The 16,026-nt window shown below is 38.5% G+C and overlaps 1 protein-coding gene across 1 annotated transcript in view; it reads right to left on the reverse strand.

Moving 5' to 3' along the window:
* Positions 1-14,920, reverse strand: part of LOC126964946 (uncharacterized) — a 53,313-nt gene extending 38,393 nt beyond the window's left edge. Inside the window, exons 1-28 of the mRNA XM_050808279.1 lie at positions 14,893-14,920; positions 14,027-14,338; positions 13,618-13,947; positions 13,214-13,519; positions 12,834-13,136; positions 12,106-12,744; positions 11,718-12,029; positions 11,289-11,624; positions 10,599-11,204; positions 9,819-10,445; positions 9,429-9,737; positions 9,020-9,346; positions 8,641-8,940; positions 8,244-8,549; positions 6,605-7,243; positions 6,214-6,528; positions 5,796-6,119; positions 5,077-5,376; positions 4,446-4,751; positions 3,731-4,363; positions 3,327-3,647; positions 2,919-3,242; positions 2,530-2,832; positions 2,146-2,454; positions 1,444-2,070; positions 1,055-1,366; positions 491-820; positions 18-317 (exon numbers count right to left, since the gene is read on the reverse strand). Of these exons, the coding sequence (XP_050664236.1) occupies positions 18-317; positions 491-820; positions 1,055-1,366; positions 1,444-2,070; positions 2,146-2,454; positions 2,530-2,832; positions 2,919-3,242; positions 3,327-3,647; positions 3,731-4,363; positions 4,446-4,751; positions 5,077-5,376; positions 5,796-6,119; positions 6,214-6,528; positions 6,605-7,243; positions 8,244-8,549; positions 8,641-8,940; positions 9,020-9,346; positions 9,429-9,737; positions 9,819-10,445; positions 10,599-11,204; positions 11,289-11,624; positions 11,718-12,029; positions 12,106-12,744; positions 12,834-13,136; positions 13,214-13,519; positions 13,618-13,947; positions 14,027-14,338; positions 14,893-14,905 (10,369 nt within the window). The 5' untranslated portion in view covers positions 14,906-14,920. The remainder of the gene's footprint in view (positions 1-17; positions 318-490; positions 821-1,054; positions 1,367-1,443; positions 2,071-2,145; positions 2,455-2,529; positions 2,833-2,918; positions 3,243-3,326; positions 3,648-3,730; positions 4,364-4,445; positions 4,752-5,076; positions 5,377-5,795; positions 6,120-6,213; positions 6,529-6,604; positions 7,244-8,243; positions 8,550-8,640; positions 8,941-9,019; positions 9,347-9,428; positions 9,738-9,818; positions 10,446-10,598; positions 11,205-11,288; positions 11,625-11,717; positions 12,030-12,105; positions 12,745-12,833; positions 13,137-13,213; positions 13,520-13,617; positions 13,948-14,026; positions 14,339-14,892) is intronic.
* Between the last annotated feature and the right edge of the window lie 1,106 nt (positions 14,921-16,026).

Genomic DNA, 16,026 nt, shown 5'->3' on the forward strand with positions numbered 1-16,026 from the left:
TTTCACATTGTACTAACCTTGGACTTCATTACATGAGACGAAAGCATTTCCGCTAAACCCAACTGGACAAGTACACATCGGAATGTGGTTGATAACTTCACATATGGCATTCACGCCACAGGTTTCAGGACAGGGGTGGTAGCATTTTTTCTTTAGGCAAATTTGATTCTTTTGGCAATCTTTACTAATCGTACACTCGGGTCTACACGCTACATAAGGATCTCCATGATATTCTGGTAAGCAAGAACACTCTCCGTTTGTGCATTGCGCATTGGAACCACATGGTGACGGATTGCATACATCAATTGGTATAGGCTCTGAAAAATTTATTTATGTCATTGTTAGGGTAGCTTTAAACCATCATTCATATTAATTTTCTTGACATATAACTTCGATAATTTTAGCAATAATAATAGATTAATTATATTATTTTTTGCATTATGCTCGGTATTTGCGTCTGTATAGCAATACATTTAAATTAATATCTTACCTTGCAATGGTTTCAGGTTGCAGCCCGTAAAAGGATCACCTTGATAGCCTTCTTGGCAGGTACAAATAGACAGATGTTTTATAACAGAACAGTGTGTATTTTGGCCACAAGCTCCGGAACAAGGATTCCTACATTTTTCATTGATACAAGCCAGTGAACTTATACAATCCTCATTTGTTACACACTCGGGCCTACAATTTGGTGGACTTCCCAAATAGCCCGGCGAGCAGGAACATGAAGGTTGTTCACCAATAACCTGACATACAGCGAATGGTCCACACGGCGATGGTACACAAGGATCTCTAGTTTCATCCAGTTGTGGTTGCGGAACTGAAAATTAAATAAGATTTTTACACTCCAACGACTCAAAAACAACATAACAACATTATACAGACAGACAATGGACAAATAAACAATAGTAATCGCGAGGATTGAACCTGTTACCCGTAATGATACTAAGACAGACTAAAGTACCACTCGATCAACAGACTAAATCTAAAACAATAAGTAAAAAACTAAAGCTAAAGCAACAAATAAAAAATTAAACATTGAAATTTTTAATACCTGGTTTTCTATAGCATCTTGTAAAGGGGTCTCCAGTAAATCCGTTGAGACACGTGCAAATCGGATTATGATGAATAACACGACAGTCAGCATTGGTACCACAGGGGTCAGGACATGGGTTTACACATTTTCTATTTACACAGGCTTTATCTGATGGACATTCAGAGTTTAGAGTACACTCTGGCCTGCACTTAGGAGGCTCACCCAGGTAATTTGGCAAACAACTGCATAGCGGTTGATTATTTATATTTTTACACTGACTATATGGTCCGCATGGATTTGGTTGGCAAGCGTCCGATTGTGATACTATGGCTACAAAAAAGTATTCATTAACATTAAATATCATAAAAAATCATGAATTCAATAAAAAAATCATTAAATATACATACTTGGTATAACATTACATCTCCGCGTTGGGTCACCAGTATAACCCACAAAGCAGAAACAGTTTGGCAAATGATTAACCGTAGTACACTCGGCGTTTACACCACAGGAACCTGGACACGGGTCTTGACATTTGTTACCAACACAAGCTCTATCTCCAGGGCAGTCGGAGTCACTTATACATTCTGGTCTACAACTTTCGTACGGATTTCCGTAATAGCCTTCATTGCATGTACATGATCCGGCATTATTTTGTACTCTGCAAATTGCGTTAGTACCACATGGAGATGGTGAACAAGGATTTAATACTTCGTCGCGAATACGTAGGATGCATCGAGTGAAAGGATCTCCTTCGTAGCCTTGTGGACAAAGACACATTGCTGCGTGGCTCACTACGTGACATTCTGCATTTTCGCCGCACACTTTGGTGCATGGATCTTTACACTTCTGATTCATACAAGCTAAATGCGGTGAGCATTCACTATTGCTGATACATTCTGGTCTACAAAATGGTGGCTGTCCCTTAAATTCCTTCATGCAACTACACGATGGATTTTCATTTACTTCTTGACAAATTGAGTTAGGACCACAAGGTGATGGTTGACAAGGATTTATAATTTCCACTGGTTTATCTACAAGAAACAATAATATTAGTTGCATTAAAAAAGGTTAAATTAATAAATTTAAATGTGTCTTTCTATACTTACTCATCACGAAGACACATTCAACAAACGGATCGCCTGAATACTTTTCTGGACATGCACAAACTGGATTGTGGTTGATTACTTCACAAGTTGATTTCGCTCCGCATACTCCAATACAAGGATTAACGCACTTTTGGCGCATGCAAGCTTGATTCAAAGGACACTCAGCGTTAACTGTGCATTCAGGTCTACAGGCTGGTGGTACACCCAAGTAAGTTGGTAAGCAAGTACAGACTGCTTGATTATTAACAACTCTACATTGGCTATTCGGTCCACAAATAGTGCTATCACATGGATTTACGTTTATTTGCACTGAAAGGTAACATTTTATGGTTAAAATAGTAAATTATATGTAAAGTTAAAACATTATAAAAGAATCAGTCTTACCTTTGATCGGAGTGCAGCTCACGAAAGCGTTACCCGTGAAGCCATTATTGCAACTACACATCGGTATATGGTTCGAGACTTGACAAATAGCATTCAGCCCACAAGCATCAATACATGGATCGACACACTTCTTTTGAACACAGGCTTTATTACTTTCACAGTCATAGCTGAACAAACACTCCGGTCTACAAATGAAGTAGGGATCACCATGATATCCTTGTAAACAATCACAGTGGCCATCAATACACTGAGCATTCGAACCACACTGAACGTTACTACACGAATCCACTTCGACAGCTTGCACTACAAATAAATAAAAAAATTATTAATTACCCAATTAGTATTAATCAATGCATCTCAAATTAAAAAGGTGTAGAATGCATGCCAACCTTCCAATGGTTTTGATTTGCAGCTTGAAAATGGATCTCCAACATAACCAGGCAGACATGAACATATGGGTATGTGGTCTTGAACGTGACAGGAAGTTGATAAGCCGCAGGATCCAGGGCAAGGGTCCTGACATTTTGTATTTATACAAGCTCTATTGCTTGGACAGTCCGCGTGTATGGTGCACTCTGGTCGACAATTTGGTGGGCTTCCGAAGTATCCAGGCAAACATGAACACGATGGAGATATACCAATAGCTCGACATTCGGAATTAGGTCCACATGGTGATGGACTGCAAGGATTTATAATGTCTGGAGGTGATGCAACTAAAAAACGAGATATTAATCAACAATTAATAATTATTGTACCTGTTGATATAAAAAGACAATTTTTATGAGTATTTTACTCACCGGGAGCAATAGAACAAATCGTAAACGGATCTCCAGTATACGAATGTTTGCACGAACATATCGGGCTGTGATTGACAACCCTACAGTTAGCGTTTAAGCCGCAAGACTTAATACAAGGATTCACACATTTGTTGTTGACACAAGCTTTGTCTTGTGTACACTCAGAACTTGTCACACATTCTGGTCTACAGTTTGGCGGTGATCCAACATATTCTTCTAGGCAAGAACAGATTGCTTGATTGTTCACGACTTTGCACTGGCTGTTGGGGCCACAAGGTGATGGGTAACAAACATCAATGGAGACAGGTATAGGTGGAAAATCTGGAAATATACCATAAATTTCAAAATTTTTGTTGCCACTGAATAACAAGAAATTTTAACTGTAAGATTTAGAAAATACTAACCTTGGTAAACACAATTTCTAAATGGATCCCCAGTGAATCCATTTATGCAAGTACACAGGGGCGAATGATTAACTACCTGGCAAACGGCATTAGTGCCACAACTACCTGGACAGGGGTCTGAGCATTTATTTCCACGACATGCCTTATTGGTCGGACAATCTGTGTTAACAACACATTCTGGGCGGCATCCTTCATAAGGATTACCGATGTATCCTTCAACGCATGCGCATGAACCAGCATTATTCCTTTCTTTACAAATTGCATTAAATCCACATGGAGAAGGCAAACATGGATTTGTAGATACTTCTTCTGCCAATACTTCTAAGATGCAGCCATTGAAAGGATCACCGTTATAACCGACAGCGCAATAGCAATTTGGTGAATGGCTCACAACTCTACACTCTGCGTTATAACCACAAGCACCTTCGCAAGGGTTCTTGCACTTCATGTTAACACATGACATTTGTAGAGAACATTCTTCGTTGCTAATACATTCAGGTCGACAATAAGGAGGCTGGCCCTGGTAACCTTCAAGGCAAGTACAAGAAGGAACTTCATTTATATTCCTACATATAGAGTTAGGGCCGCAGGGTGATGGAGTGCAAGCATCGATAGGTTTTTGTATTTTCTCAGCTGAAATAATAAGTGATAAATAAAGATATATTTTACAATTTGTTTTTTTAGGGACATGAACGAAATTCATTTTAATACTTACGAATTCTGAAGCATCTAGTGAAAGGATCTCCAGAATAAGGCCTAGGACATGTACAGATTGGATTGTGGTTCACGACTTTGCATTCAGCATCAACTCCACAAGATCCAATGCATGGGTTCAAGCACTTTTGATTGGAACAAGCCTGGTCTAACGGACATTCAGAACTAAGGGTGCACTCCGGGCGGCATGTCGGTGGTGCACCAATGAAGTTAGGCGCGCAAGAGCAAACAGCTTGGCCATGAATGGTTCTGCATTGACTGTTTGGTCCACATGGGGATGGTTGACACGGACTGACATTGATTGGTTCTGAAATGAATGAAAGGTTATTCAATAATTTTGTTTTAAAATCTTAAAAATCGTCATAATATATAGTTTACATACAGTTAAGTCCTAGTAGTAATTAAATCAAATAAAATAAGATGGATCAAAGATGATTATATTAAATGTCATTGAGTTGAAATTATTTTATTGATTTAAATTAAATCCCATTAATTCGAATGTTTGAATGCGAAAAATAACTCTTTGTGTACCTATGAAACGAATCTTTTAATGGATATAAAATGTCTTTTATTTATATTTGATGATTTCTTACAATTTTATGAAAACGGGTAAAATATTTAAAAACACAAACCTCGTAACACTTGACATTCAACGAAAGCATTTCCTGACATTTTTTCGGGACAGCTGCACATTGGTATGTGGTTATATACTTCGCACTTTGCGTTATATGCACATGTTCCGGGGCATGGGTCCACACACTTGTTTCTAATGCAAGCTTTATTCCGATCGCAGTCAGAACTTAGAGTACACTCTGGAGTACAGCCACTGTACGGATCCCCATGAAATTCTGGAAGGCAACTACATCTTCCTTCCTTACACTGAGCATTTGTTCCACACGGTGATGGATTACAAGGGTCTGATATTGCTGGAGCTATAAACAAAATTTTTGAGTATTATTTTTGATCAACTAACTTAGAAATTAAGTTTTAAACAATTAATCTTCACCAGAGGGAGGCTTCTTCGTACAGGATGCCGGATATATTATGGGTACCACAACGGCGCCTATTTCTGCCGATAAGTAGTAATGTGAAAACATTACTGTGTTTCGGTCTGAAGGGCGCCGTATCTACTAAAATAATTACTGGGCAAATGAGACTTCACATCTAATATCTCAAGGTGATGGAGCGTAACTGTAGTGCCGCTCAGAATTTTTGGGTTTTTCACGAATCCTAAGCGGCACTGCATTCAGGGTCGGGCAGGTCGTATCAATTACCATTAGCTGAACATCCTGCTCGTCTCGTCCCTTGTTTTTATAAAAAAATAAAAATCCATAAGATTTATGATAATTACCATTTTGGGGAACGGGTGTGCACTGTGTGAAAGCGTTGCCCGTAAAACCGTTTCTACAAATACAAATAGAAACGTGATTTTTGACAGTACAATCCGCATTTATTCCGCAAGAACCAGGACAAGGATCTCTGCACTTTTGATTGATACAAGCTAAGTCGCTCTGACAATCCTCATTAATCGTGCATTCTGGTCTGCAATTAGGAGGGCTGCCTTCGTAGTTTGGCAAACATGAGCAGGATGGTAGATCGCGGATAGGTTTGCACACTGAGTTTGGTCCACATGGTGATGGGAAACATGGATCTCTCTGTACAGCTTCCACAGCAGCTAGAAAAATAAAAGCGATAAAAATTTAAGTAATTTAATCATTAGAATAATAAAATAAAATATTTATGCCATTATTCAATATAAAAATATTCACCAATAACTCTGTAACAGTTTGTAAATGGATCACCCGTGTGTTTAGATAAACACGTACAGATTGGACTGTGATTGATAACTTTACAATCTGTATTTTGACCACAAGGGCCAGGGCACGGTGAAATACATTTTTGATTTTTGCATGTTTTATCTGCAGGGCACTCTGAGTTCATGACACATTCTGGTCTGCAGTTAGGTGGAGATCCGTTGTAATCTGGCAAACATGAGCATACACTTTGACTGTTCACAATTCTGCATTGACTGTTTGGCCCACATGGAGATGGTTCACAAGGGTTTGTTGAAATAACATCTTGTTCTGTAAAAATGAATAAATATAGTCCTATAATTTATATGCAAACAAGATATAGTGAAATAGACGAAGTCTTACTTACGTTGTAATATACAATGGCTAAATGGATCTCCTGTGTATTGAGATGGACACGTGCAAGACGGAGAATGATTGATAACTTGACATTCAGCATTTATAGCACAAGTTCCTGGGCATGGGTCGATACATTTATTTCTAGAACATGCTTTGTTACTGGCACAATCAGAATTTACAACACATTCAGGTCGGCAGCCTTCGTATGGATCGCCAAAGTAATCTTTTAAGCATATACATGCACCAACTCCTGATTGTTCTCTACATTCAGCGTTTGGACCGCAAGGTGACGGGGTGCAAGGATTAATAGGTTCTTTTAAAACAGGAGCATACAATCTGCACTGTGCTGATGCGTCTCCTGTATACCCTTCAGGACATATGCATATAGCAGAATGGCTAATGACTCGGCATTCAGCGTTTTGTCCACAAGCTCCTTTACAGGGGTTCTCACATCGTCTGTTTATACAAGCCAGTGAAGATAAACATTCACTGTTGGAAATACATTCTGGCCTACAGTTCGGAGGAGATCCAATGAAGTCAGGCATACATTGGCAAGTCGGGGTACTTGTAGATGACTCCTTACAAATTGAATTAGGCCCACACGGTGATGGTTGACAAGGATTTTCTATCACTGATGGTTCTGCGAGCGCTAAAATAAAATAATTATTACACAAATAAAATTTGAAAAACAAAATTTTTATGAAAGATGCGGGACTCGAACCCATGACCTCCGGCGTTCCGTGCCAGTGCTCTAACCAACTGAGACAACCGTTCAAGTAACGTATCGTTATAAAATCTTGTTTGCTTTGTTCAACTCTCAGGTTGTGGCATCATCTACAGGATCTACTTTACATTTGATAACCTGCTCAACCCCAATATTTGCATATTAGGAAATTTACTTGAGATATCGCTCTTGTAAATCTAAACAATATGTTGTTTTTAAAGTGATAATATGAACGATGCGGGATTCATAAAAATTTTGTTTTTCAAATTTTATTTGTGTATTAATCCTAGAAGTGAGGGTTATCACTTTAAAAACATAACATATTGTTGAAAATAATTATAAATAAAATTGGAATACAGCCCTGTGCTTGCTAAATCTGGACACGCTATATTGTTGGTCATTTTTATAGTATAATAAGTATACTGGACTGCATGCACATATTGTGTTAAGTATAAGATGAAGCGTGCGAAAATAATCGCCAAGCTTTATTAATTATGTATTCCAGATTTCGTGAGAATCGATTGGCCAATGTAAAATTTGGTGTGCTCTAACGCCACCGAGTTTACCACAATTTCTTTTATATTTCTATTTGATTTATATAAGTTTACAATTTGGAATCTCATACAAATGACTTTCTGAAGTATATGAACACCTTGACGACCTCCCCCAGGCGATTAAACGAATAAATTTTATTGTAAGAAATTATAATTTTACTAAAAAAACTTGCCCGCTGAGTTTCTTGGACCCATTCTTGTCAGATTTGACGCATTTCTTTAATTAGTGATGTTAAAATCCTATTTGAATAAAGGTATTTGCATTTTAAAGTGTTGCATTAATGTATTTGTATTTGAACTATGGCAATTGCCCTTGGGCAAGTGCAAGCAATAAGTTGACTTAAATACGAACAAAAAATGGTAGAACTTACGTTGCCTTATACATCTGGTGAAAGGATCTCCAGTAAATCCGTCTCTACATGTACAAATAGGATTATGATTGATAACTTGACATTCAGCTGACACACCGCAAGCTCCCTCGCAAGGATTGATACATTTTTGATTACTACATGCTTTATGTGGACTGCAGTCTGAACTGGATACACATTCAGGACGACAAGATGGTGGAGCGCCCATGTATCCTGATATACATGAACATATAGCTTGTTGGTTATGTTCAGTACATCTACTGTAGGGCCCACATGGACTTGGTTGACAAGGGTTTGCGGGTACTATTTCTGCAAGAATATATTATAAAATGTTCTTAATTATGTTACGTGAATAATGATAATATTGTTTATTTTTGTAATTACTGATTAAGTTACCAACCTCGAACTGGAGTACATCGTAAAAATGCGTTTCCTGTTGTCTTTGGAGGACAAGTGCAAATAGCCATATGTTTAATAACATCACATATTGCATCTATGCCACATGTGTTTATGCAGGGATTGACACAATGGTTTCTGACACAAGCCTTATCCATAGGACATTCAGAACTTATTGTACATTCTGGTCGACATCCAAAGTAAGGGTCGCCGTGATATTCGGGTAGACAAGTACAGACGCCATAATTGCATTGTGCATTCATACCACATGGTGATGGGTTGCACAAGTCCGGAGGCTGTGAATCTAAAAGTAGGATTTTTTATTATTTTACAATTCATTCCTGAAATCAATTATATCAACACTTTTGCGACATGAGATTTACCTTGTACTGGTTTCGGATAACAGTTTTGGAAGGCATCCCCTATATAACCTTCATAGCAAATACATAACGAAAGATGGTTTTGGACTCTGCACTCGGCGTTTAAGCCACATGAACCTGGACATGGATCAATGCACTTTTCATTGATGCAAGCTTTGTCGCTTGGACAATCCGTATTGAGCGAACATTCTGGGCGGCAATTTGGAGGACTTCCAATATAAAGAGATAAACAAGAACAGGAAGGTGATCCACCTATATCACGACATTCTGAAAATGGTCCACATGGTGATGGAGTACAGGGATTTATCGACACCACAGCAGTTTCAATAACTGAAAAAGAGGACAATGTATTATTTTTACAAATTCAGAAAAGGCCATCTTGTAAAATTTAATTTATAAAATCAGTAATTACCTCTGGTGCATCTACTAAATGGATCTCCGGTGTATTTTGGCTTACAAATACAAATGGGACTATGATTTATTACTTTGCACTCAGTGTTGATCCCACAAACCCCTTCACATGGGTTTTGACACTTTTGGTTTATACATGCATGTTGTTGAGGGCATTCTGAACTTACGACACATTCCGGTCTACATGGTGGAGGTGAGCCTATGTAACCAACATTACATGTACACACTGCTTGGTCATTTATTACTTTACAAATACTGTTAGGTCCACAAGGAGACGGATTACATGGATTCTTATTGGTCACAATCACATCTGAAATCGAGGCAAAATCAATTAAATCTTGAAATATCCGAAACAGGAAAATCAACAATTTATGTATATTCTCTAATTTACCTCTAATTTTCTCCGTACAAGCCTGATATGGATTGCCATCATGATCCGGTAGACATTCACATGTAGGTGTATGATTTACAACATAGCAGACTGCATTGAATCCGCATGTATTATCACAAGGATTTTTACATTTGTTTTGAATACATGCTAAATTAGTTGGACAGTCTGAATTGACAGCACACTCAGGTCGGCACCCTTCATATGGATTTCCAATGTATTCAGGGAGACAAACGCATGCGCCTGCGCCATTGAATTCCCTACATAAAGCGTTGGGCCCACACGGTGATGGTGAGCACGGCGTGAGGCTTATTTCCACAGGATAACAATTTATAAAAGCATCTCCAGTAAATCCGGGTGGACAGAAGCATTGTGGATTGTGACTGACGACTTTGCATTCAGCGCCAGCGTAGCAAGATCCGGGACAGGGATCTTTACATTTAGAATTTATGCAAGCAAGATTATTTGGACATTCTGTGTTAGCGATACATTCTGGTCTGCAATTTGGTGGGCTTCCTATATATTCATCTCGACAGGCGCAAGACGGGGCCCCGTTAATTTCCTTACAATAAGCATTGGAACCACATGGTGACGGATTACAAGGATCAACATAAATTTGCTCCTCGATAACTAAAAGTAAAAGAGCTTCATTAGTAACCAATACATAATGTAACTAAGTTATTTAAAATATTAATTTGATGAATTTTGCAAAGTACCTAATGAAGAGTGAAAAAAATCAAAAACAAATATCTTATCTATAACAAAAAATTTAAATATACGTACCAGCTCTTATGCACCTTTGGAATGGATCACCTGTGTAACCCTTGGGGCAAGAACAGATTGGATTATGGTTTACAACTTGACATAGAGCACCTTGCCCACAATTTCCACGACATGGATCTATACATTGTTGTCCGGAACAAGCTTTGTTTAAGGCGCATTCAGCGCTGGTAACACATTCTGGTCTGCACGTGGGGGGTGCATCTTTATAGCCCGGTAAACATGTGCAGATTGCCTGCCCATTAACTTCTCTACACTGACTATTGGGACCACAGGGTGACGGATGGCATGGACTCAAGTTTTCTATTACTTCAATCTTTCTACATTCAATGAAAGCGTTTCCTGAGTAATTGGGAGGACATGTGCACATAGGAATATGGTTGATAACATTACACAGAGCTTGTTGACCACAATTGTTCTGACAGGGATCAACGCATTTATTTTTAAAACAGGCCTTATTATATGGACAGTCACTGCTCACTAGGCATTCTGGCCTACAACCAAAATATGGGTCACCGTTATAGCCTAACACACATGTACATTGCCCATTATCGCATTCAGCATTTGGCCCACATGGAGATGGGTTGCAAGGATCTAGTTCTGGTGATTCTGTAAATAAATTAGTATTATATAAAATACGAAAATACTACACTGATGAAAACATTTATGTAAGAGAAAATAATAACATCTTACCATCACTCTCAGGTTCAGGTATACATTGAACAAAAGGATCTCCCTTATATCGCTCAAAGCAGCTGCATTGCGCAATGTGATTGAAAACGGAACATCCAGCGTTTAATCCACAAGATCCTACACAAGGATCCTGACATTTCTCGTTAATACATGCGTGAATACTAGGACACTCAGAGTTTATTGTACATTCAGGTCTGCAATTTGGTGGACTGCCAATATAATTTGGTTGACAAACACATGATGGTGATCCTCCAATATCTCGACATATAGCATAAGGTCCACATGGTGAAGAAATACAAGGATCTAATGAAATAGGTTGTTGTAGTTGAGATGATACTAAAAAAAATACACAAAGATTAAATCTCATTCATATATATATATAATCATCATTCAAGTATGCATTAAGTTCAGAAATGAAAGAGTACTTACTAATCATTGGATAGCATCTTGTAAATGGATTGCCTGTCAAACCTTGCTTGCACACACAGATTGGACTATGATTTATTACATTACAGTTTGCACTTTCACCACAGCTGCCTATACATGGGTCGGCACATTTTTGGTTTATACATGCCATATTTGATGGGCATTCTGAGCTCAGGACACATTCAGGACGACAATTCGGTGGAATACCAACAAATAATGGCAAGCAAGAACAAACTCCTTGTCCATTAATTTCTTTGCATTGGCTATTAGCCCCACAGGGACTTGGGCTACATGGATTGGTTTCTAGTACTTGAGCTAAAAAATATTAATTTATCAATATAAAACACTTAGTAATTTAGCCATCGCATTTTCACGATTTTGCACAACTTACGTTCTTGGAATATGCTGCAATATTGAAACGGATTTCCTGTGTATCCAGATTGACAAATACAATTAGGTAAATGGTTGCTGACTTGACATAATGCGTTGGTTCCACAAGTACCTGGGCAAGGATCAATACATTTCATTCCAGAACAAGCTTTATTTAACGGACAATCAGAATCTACAACGCATTCGGGTCTGCAGCCTTCATAGGGATTTCCAGAGTAATCAGTTAAACATGTACAAGCTCCAACACCATTCTGTTCTTTACAAACGGCATTTGCACCACACGGGTTAGGACTGCAAGGTCTTAGAATCTCGTTGGGTCTTGCAAGTATTTCCAAACTACACATTGAGAACGGATCGCCAGTGTACCCGACTTGACATAAGCATATTGGCGAATGGCTTACAACTTTACATTCTGCGTTTGTTCCACAACTTCCAATACATGGATCAACACATTTCTGATTTATGCAAGCCATGTCGTGGTTACATTCGCTGTTGCTTATACATTCTGGTCGACAATTTGGTGGCGCCCCCTTAAAACCAGTCAAACAAGCACAGATTGGGCTATCATTTTTATTTCTGCACGTTGAGTGGGGTCCACAAGGAGATGGTTCACAAGGGTTAGTGCGAATCGGAGTGTTCACTAAAAAGAAAACAATATTAATAGTAGTAAATCATTATTTATATGGAAGAGATAAATAACTTGAACCAAATTTTAGATTTTGCACATACCTATAACATTGCATCTTAAGAAGGGGTCGCCAGTAAATTGTGAAGGGCATGTACAAATGGGATTGTGGTTTATGACATCACACACAGCCGCAATGCCGCAGGCACCTTCGCAAGGATTAATGCATTTTTGATTGTGGCATGCTTCATTAAGTGGGCATTCGGCGCTAACAACACATTCCGGTCTACAGTTAGGAGGGCTACCCCGATAGTTTGCAAGACAAGAGCACACTGCTTGCCCTTGCGATTGTTGGCACTGGCTGTTTGGACCACATGGAGATGGATTACAGGGATTTGCATTTGACACTGTAATAAAAGATAATTATTTAAATGGTTAAATATGTAACAGTGAGATATTTTTAATGGCCAAAAAATTTACTAACCAATAACAGGTCGACATTCTATAAAAGCGTTACCACTCATTCCACGAGGGCAAGAGCACATTGGAATATGGTTATTTATTTCACAAATAGCATTTCGGCCACATGTTCCTATGCATGGATTGATACACTTATTTTTTTGACAGCTTTTATCTTTTGAGCAATCTGAGTTGTACAAACATTCAGGTCTACAACCAAAATAGGGATCTCCATGATATTCAGATATACATGAGCAAATTCCATTCTCACATACTGCGTTTGGTCCGCATGGACTTGGATTACATTGATCAGTTGGAGTTAGCACTTCATCTGAAAGATTATAAAAGTATTATTGAATACAGACTTTATCAATAACAATATAATAAGAAAAAAATAATTATTAATACTGAAAGTTTGATATTCAATACCTTGAATTTTTCGAGCTACACACTCACGGAATGGATCACCAGTAAACCCTTCTGGACACAGACAAACTGATACATGTCTGTTGACAAAACATTTTGCAAATAATCCACAAGACCCCTCACAGGGATTACGACACTTTTCTGCTATACAAGCTTTGTCGCTTGGGCAATCTGAATGTACTAAGCATTCTGGTTTACAGTAAGGTGGGGATCCAATGTATGACGGTAAACAAGAACAAGACGGGAGACCATTATTATTACGGCACTCAGAATAGAGTCCACAAGGTGACGGCAAACAAGGGTCTGATTGTTCTGCGAGTACTGGAGCAATTTCTAAAAAAGAAAAATATACTTTATAGTGAGGAAAGACAAACAAATTAAATACTAAAAAATATTTATTTGCTAAACTTACGTAAATTAGGAGAACAAGCAACAAACGGATCTCCGGAATATCCTTGCCGGCAGGAGCACACTGGACTGTGGTTGATAACCTTGCAATCAGAATTACGGCCACAGGGCTTTGGACAGGGATTCAGGCATCTATTATTCACGCAAGCTTTATTGGTTTTGCAATCCGAATTTACCAAACATTCTGGTTTACAGTTGGGTGGCGATCCAATATAATTACTCAAACAGGAACATACTGGCTGGTTATTAATTTCCTTACAAAAGGCATTTGGACCACAAGGGGAAGGATTGCATACGTTGATAGGAGTAATGACATCTGCAAAATTAAAATGATTATCTGATTGTTTGATATTACCCAATACGTGAATGTATTTTTGAGTGAAAACTTCAATACACTCTAAAATAAAATTAGCACCGATTCGCGCACTGGGGTATTTATTTACATATGACCAACGGTAGCTGGCACAAAAACATTAAATTTATCTATAAAACAATCGGTTGGTATATAACTTACTTCGTATTTCCGAGCACATTATAAGAGCATTTCCGGTGAAACCAATATTGCAATTACACGTGGGCTTATGATTTGTAACAAAACAATCTGCATTGAGCCCACAAACTCCTGGACATGGATCTACACATTTATTCCTTACGCAGGCGGACATTAGGGAACAGTCTGAATCCGCTATGCATTCTGGCCTGCACCCTTGATACGGATCACCGAAGTGGTCTGGCAGACAAGTGCAAGCTCCTGCATTGCCTTGCACTTTGCATACCGCGTTCATGCCACAAGGAGAGGGCTCGCATGGATTTAAATATTCAACCGCCAGTATAGCTGAAATATTAATTTTAACAAATGTAATCACTCACCAAAGATATCCATTCACCGTTGAAGCACTTCCTTCATCCGAAGCGTTAGTCGAAGCTTACCCAAGTTGGCGACGTTAGATGATCTCCGTTCCGATGACGCATTTGCGTTCTAGCCGCAAATTGAAAGCGACCGCTCCAGCGAACGGACCAAGCTTACTGTAAGTGCTGGGTTATCTCCGCGTGCTCCGATCATAAATAAGCAAGGCAATTTAATAATAAATGTAGTTATAAAAACAATGTTACATCCCTCCTGGAAGCACTTAAAAATCTAATGGATTATTTATAAATACAAAATTACACCGTTTTTCTTATTGCCGTTATGTCTAAGCTGGTAAATAGGGCACGCATTAATAAGATCACATATGAGGACTTTTCGACTGGCATGGTAGTCAATACGCCCTTATGTGAAAATACCAATACGGCCTTACTTTTACATTATTAGTAAACCGAGTAAGGCGGACCTTCAATTATACAATTTCTGTAAAAGCACACGTTTTAAGCATGATAGTTATCACGCTTTGCGAAGCAGCTGGTTAATGCAAATTTATCACAATATGGATTACTTAACTTTTATAAAACAATATAAAATCCTTTTGTTTAATTCTGTCATCATTTACAAAACAGGTCGACGTACACATTTTGTATTTTTCATCAAAATTCTAAGATAAATTAAAGTTGTATCATTTTGTATCTACAGTTCAATGTGAGCAATGCATAGTTACCTTTTGGTGGTACACAACCCTGGAAGGGGTCGCCTTCATAGCCACTATCACAAGTACATGTTGCACGATGATCGACAACGGAGCACAGTGCGTGTGGACCGCACGCTTGTATGCACGGGTCCTTACACTTTTGTGACACACATGCAAGTGCAGCTGGACACTCGGCACTAATTGTACACTCAGGACGACAGTTGGGAGGCGATCCAATATAACCCGGTTGACAACTACATGCAGGTATATCTCCTGATTTGATACATATGGAATGTGGTCCACAAGGGGTAGGCTCACATGGGTTTACATGTATTGGTGGCGACGCTGAAAAATTTTATAATAAATAAAAAACGATCGTAACTAAAACATTATGAAAAGGTAACTATATTTTTATGTTTTATATTTTTCTATTAATAGTAGC

The sequence above is a fragment of the Leptidea sinapis genome, chromosome 6 (genome assembly GCF_905404315.1).
Source record: "Leptidea sinapis chromosome 6, ilLepSina1.1, whole genome shotgun sequence".
Classification (NCBI taxonomy): Eukaryota; Metazoa; Arthropoda; class Insecta; order Lepidoptera; family Pieridae; genus Leptidea; species Leptidea sinapis.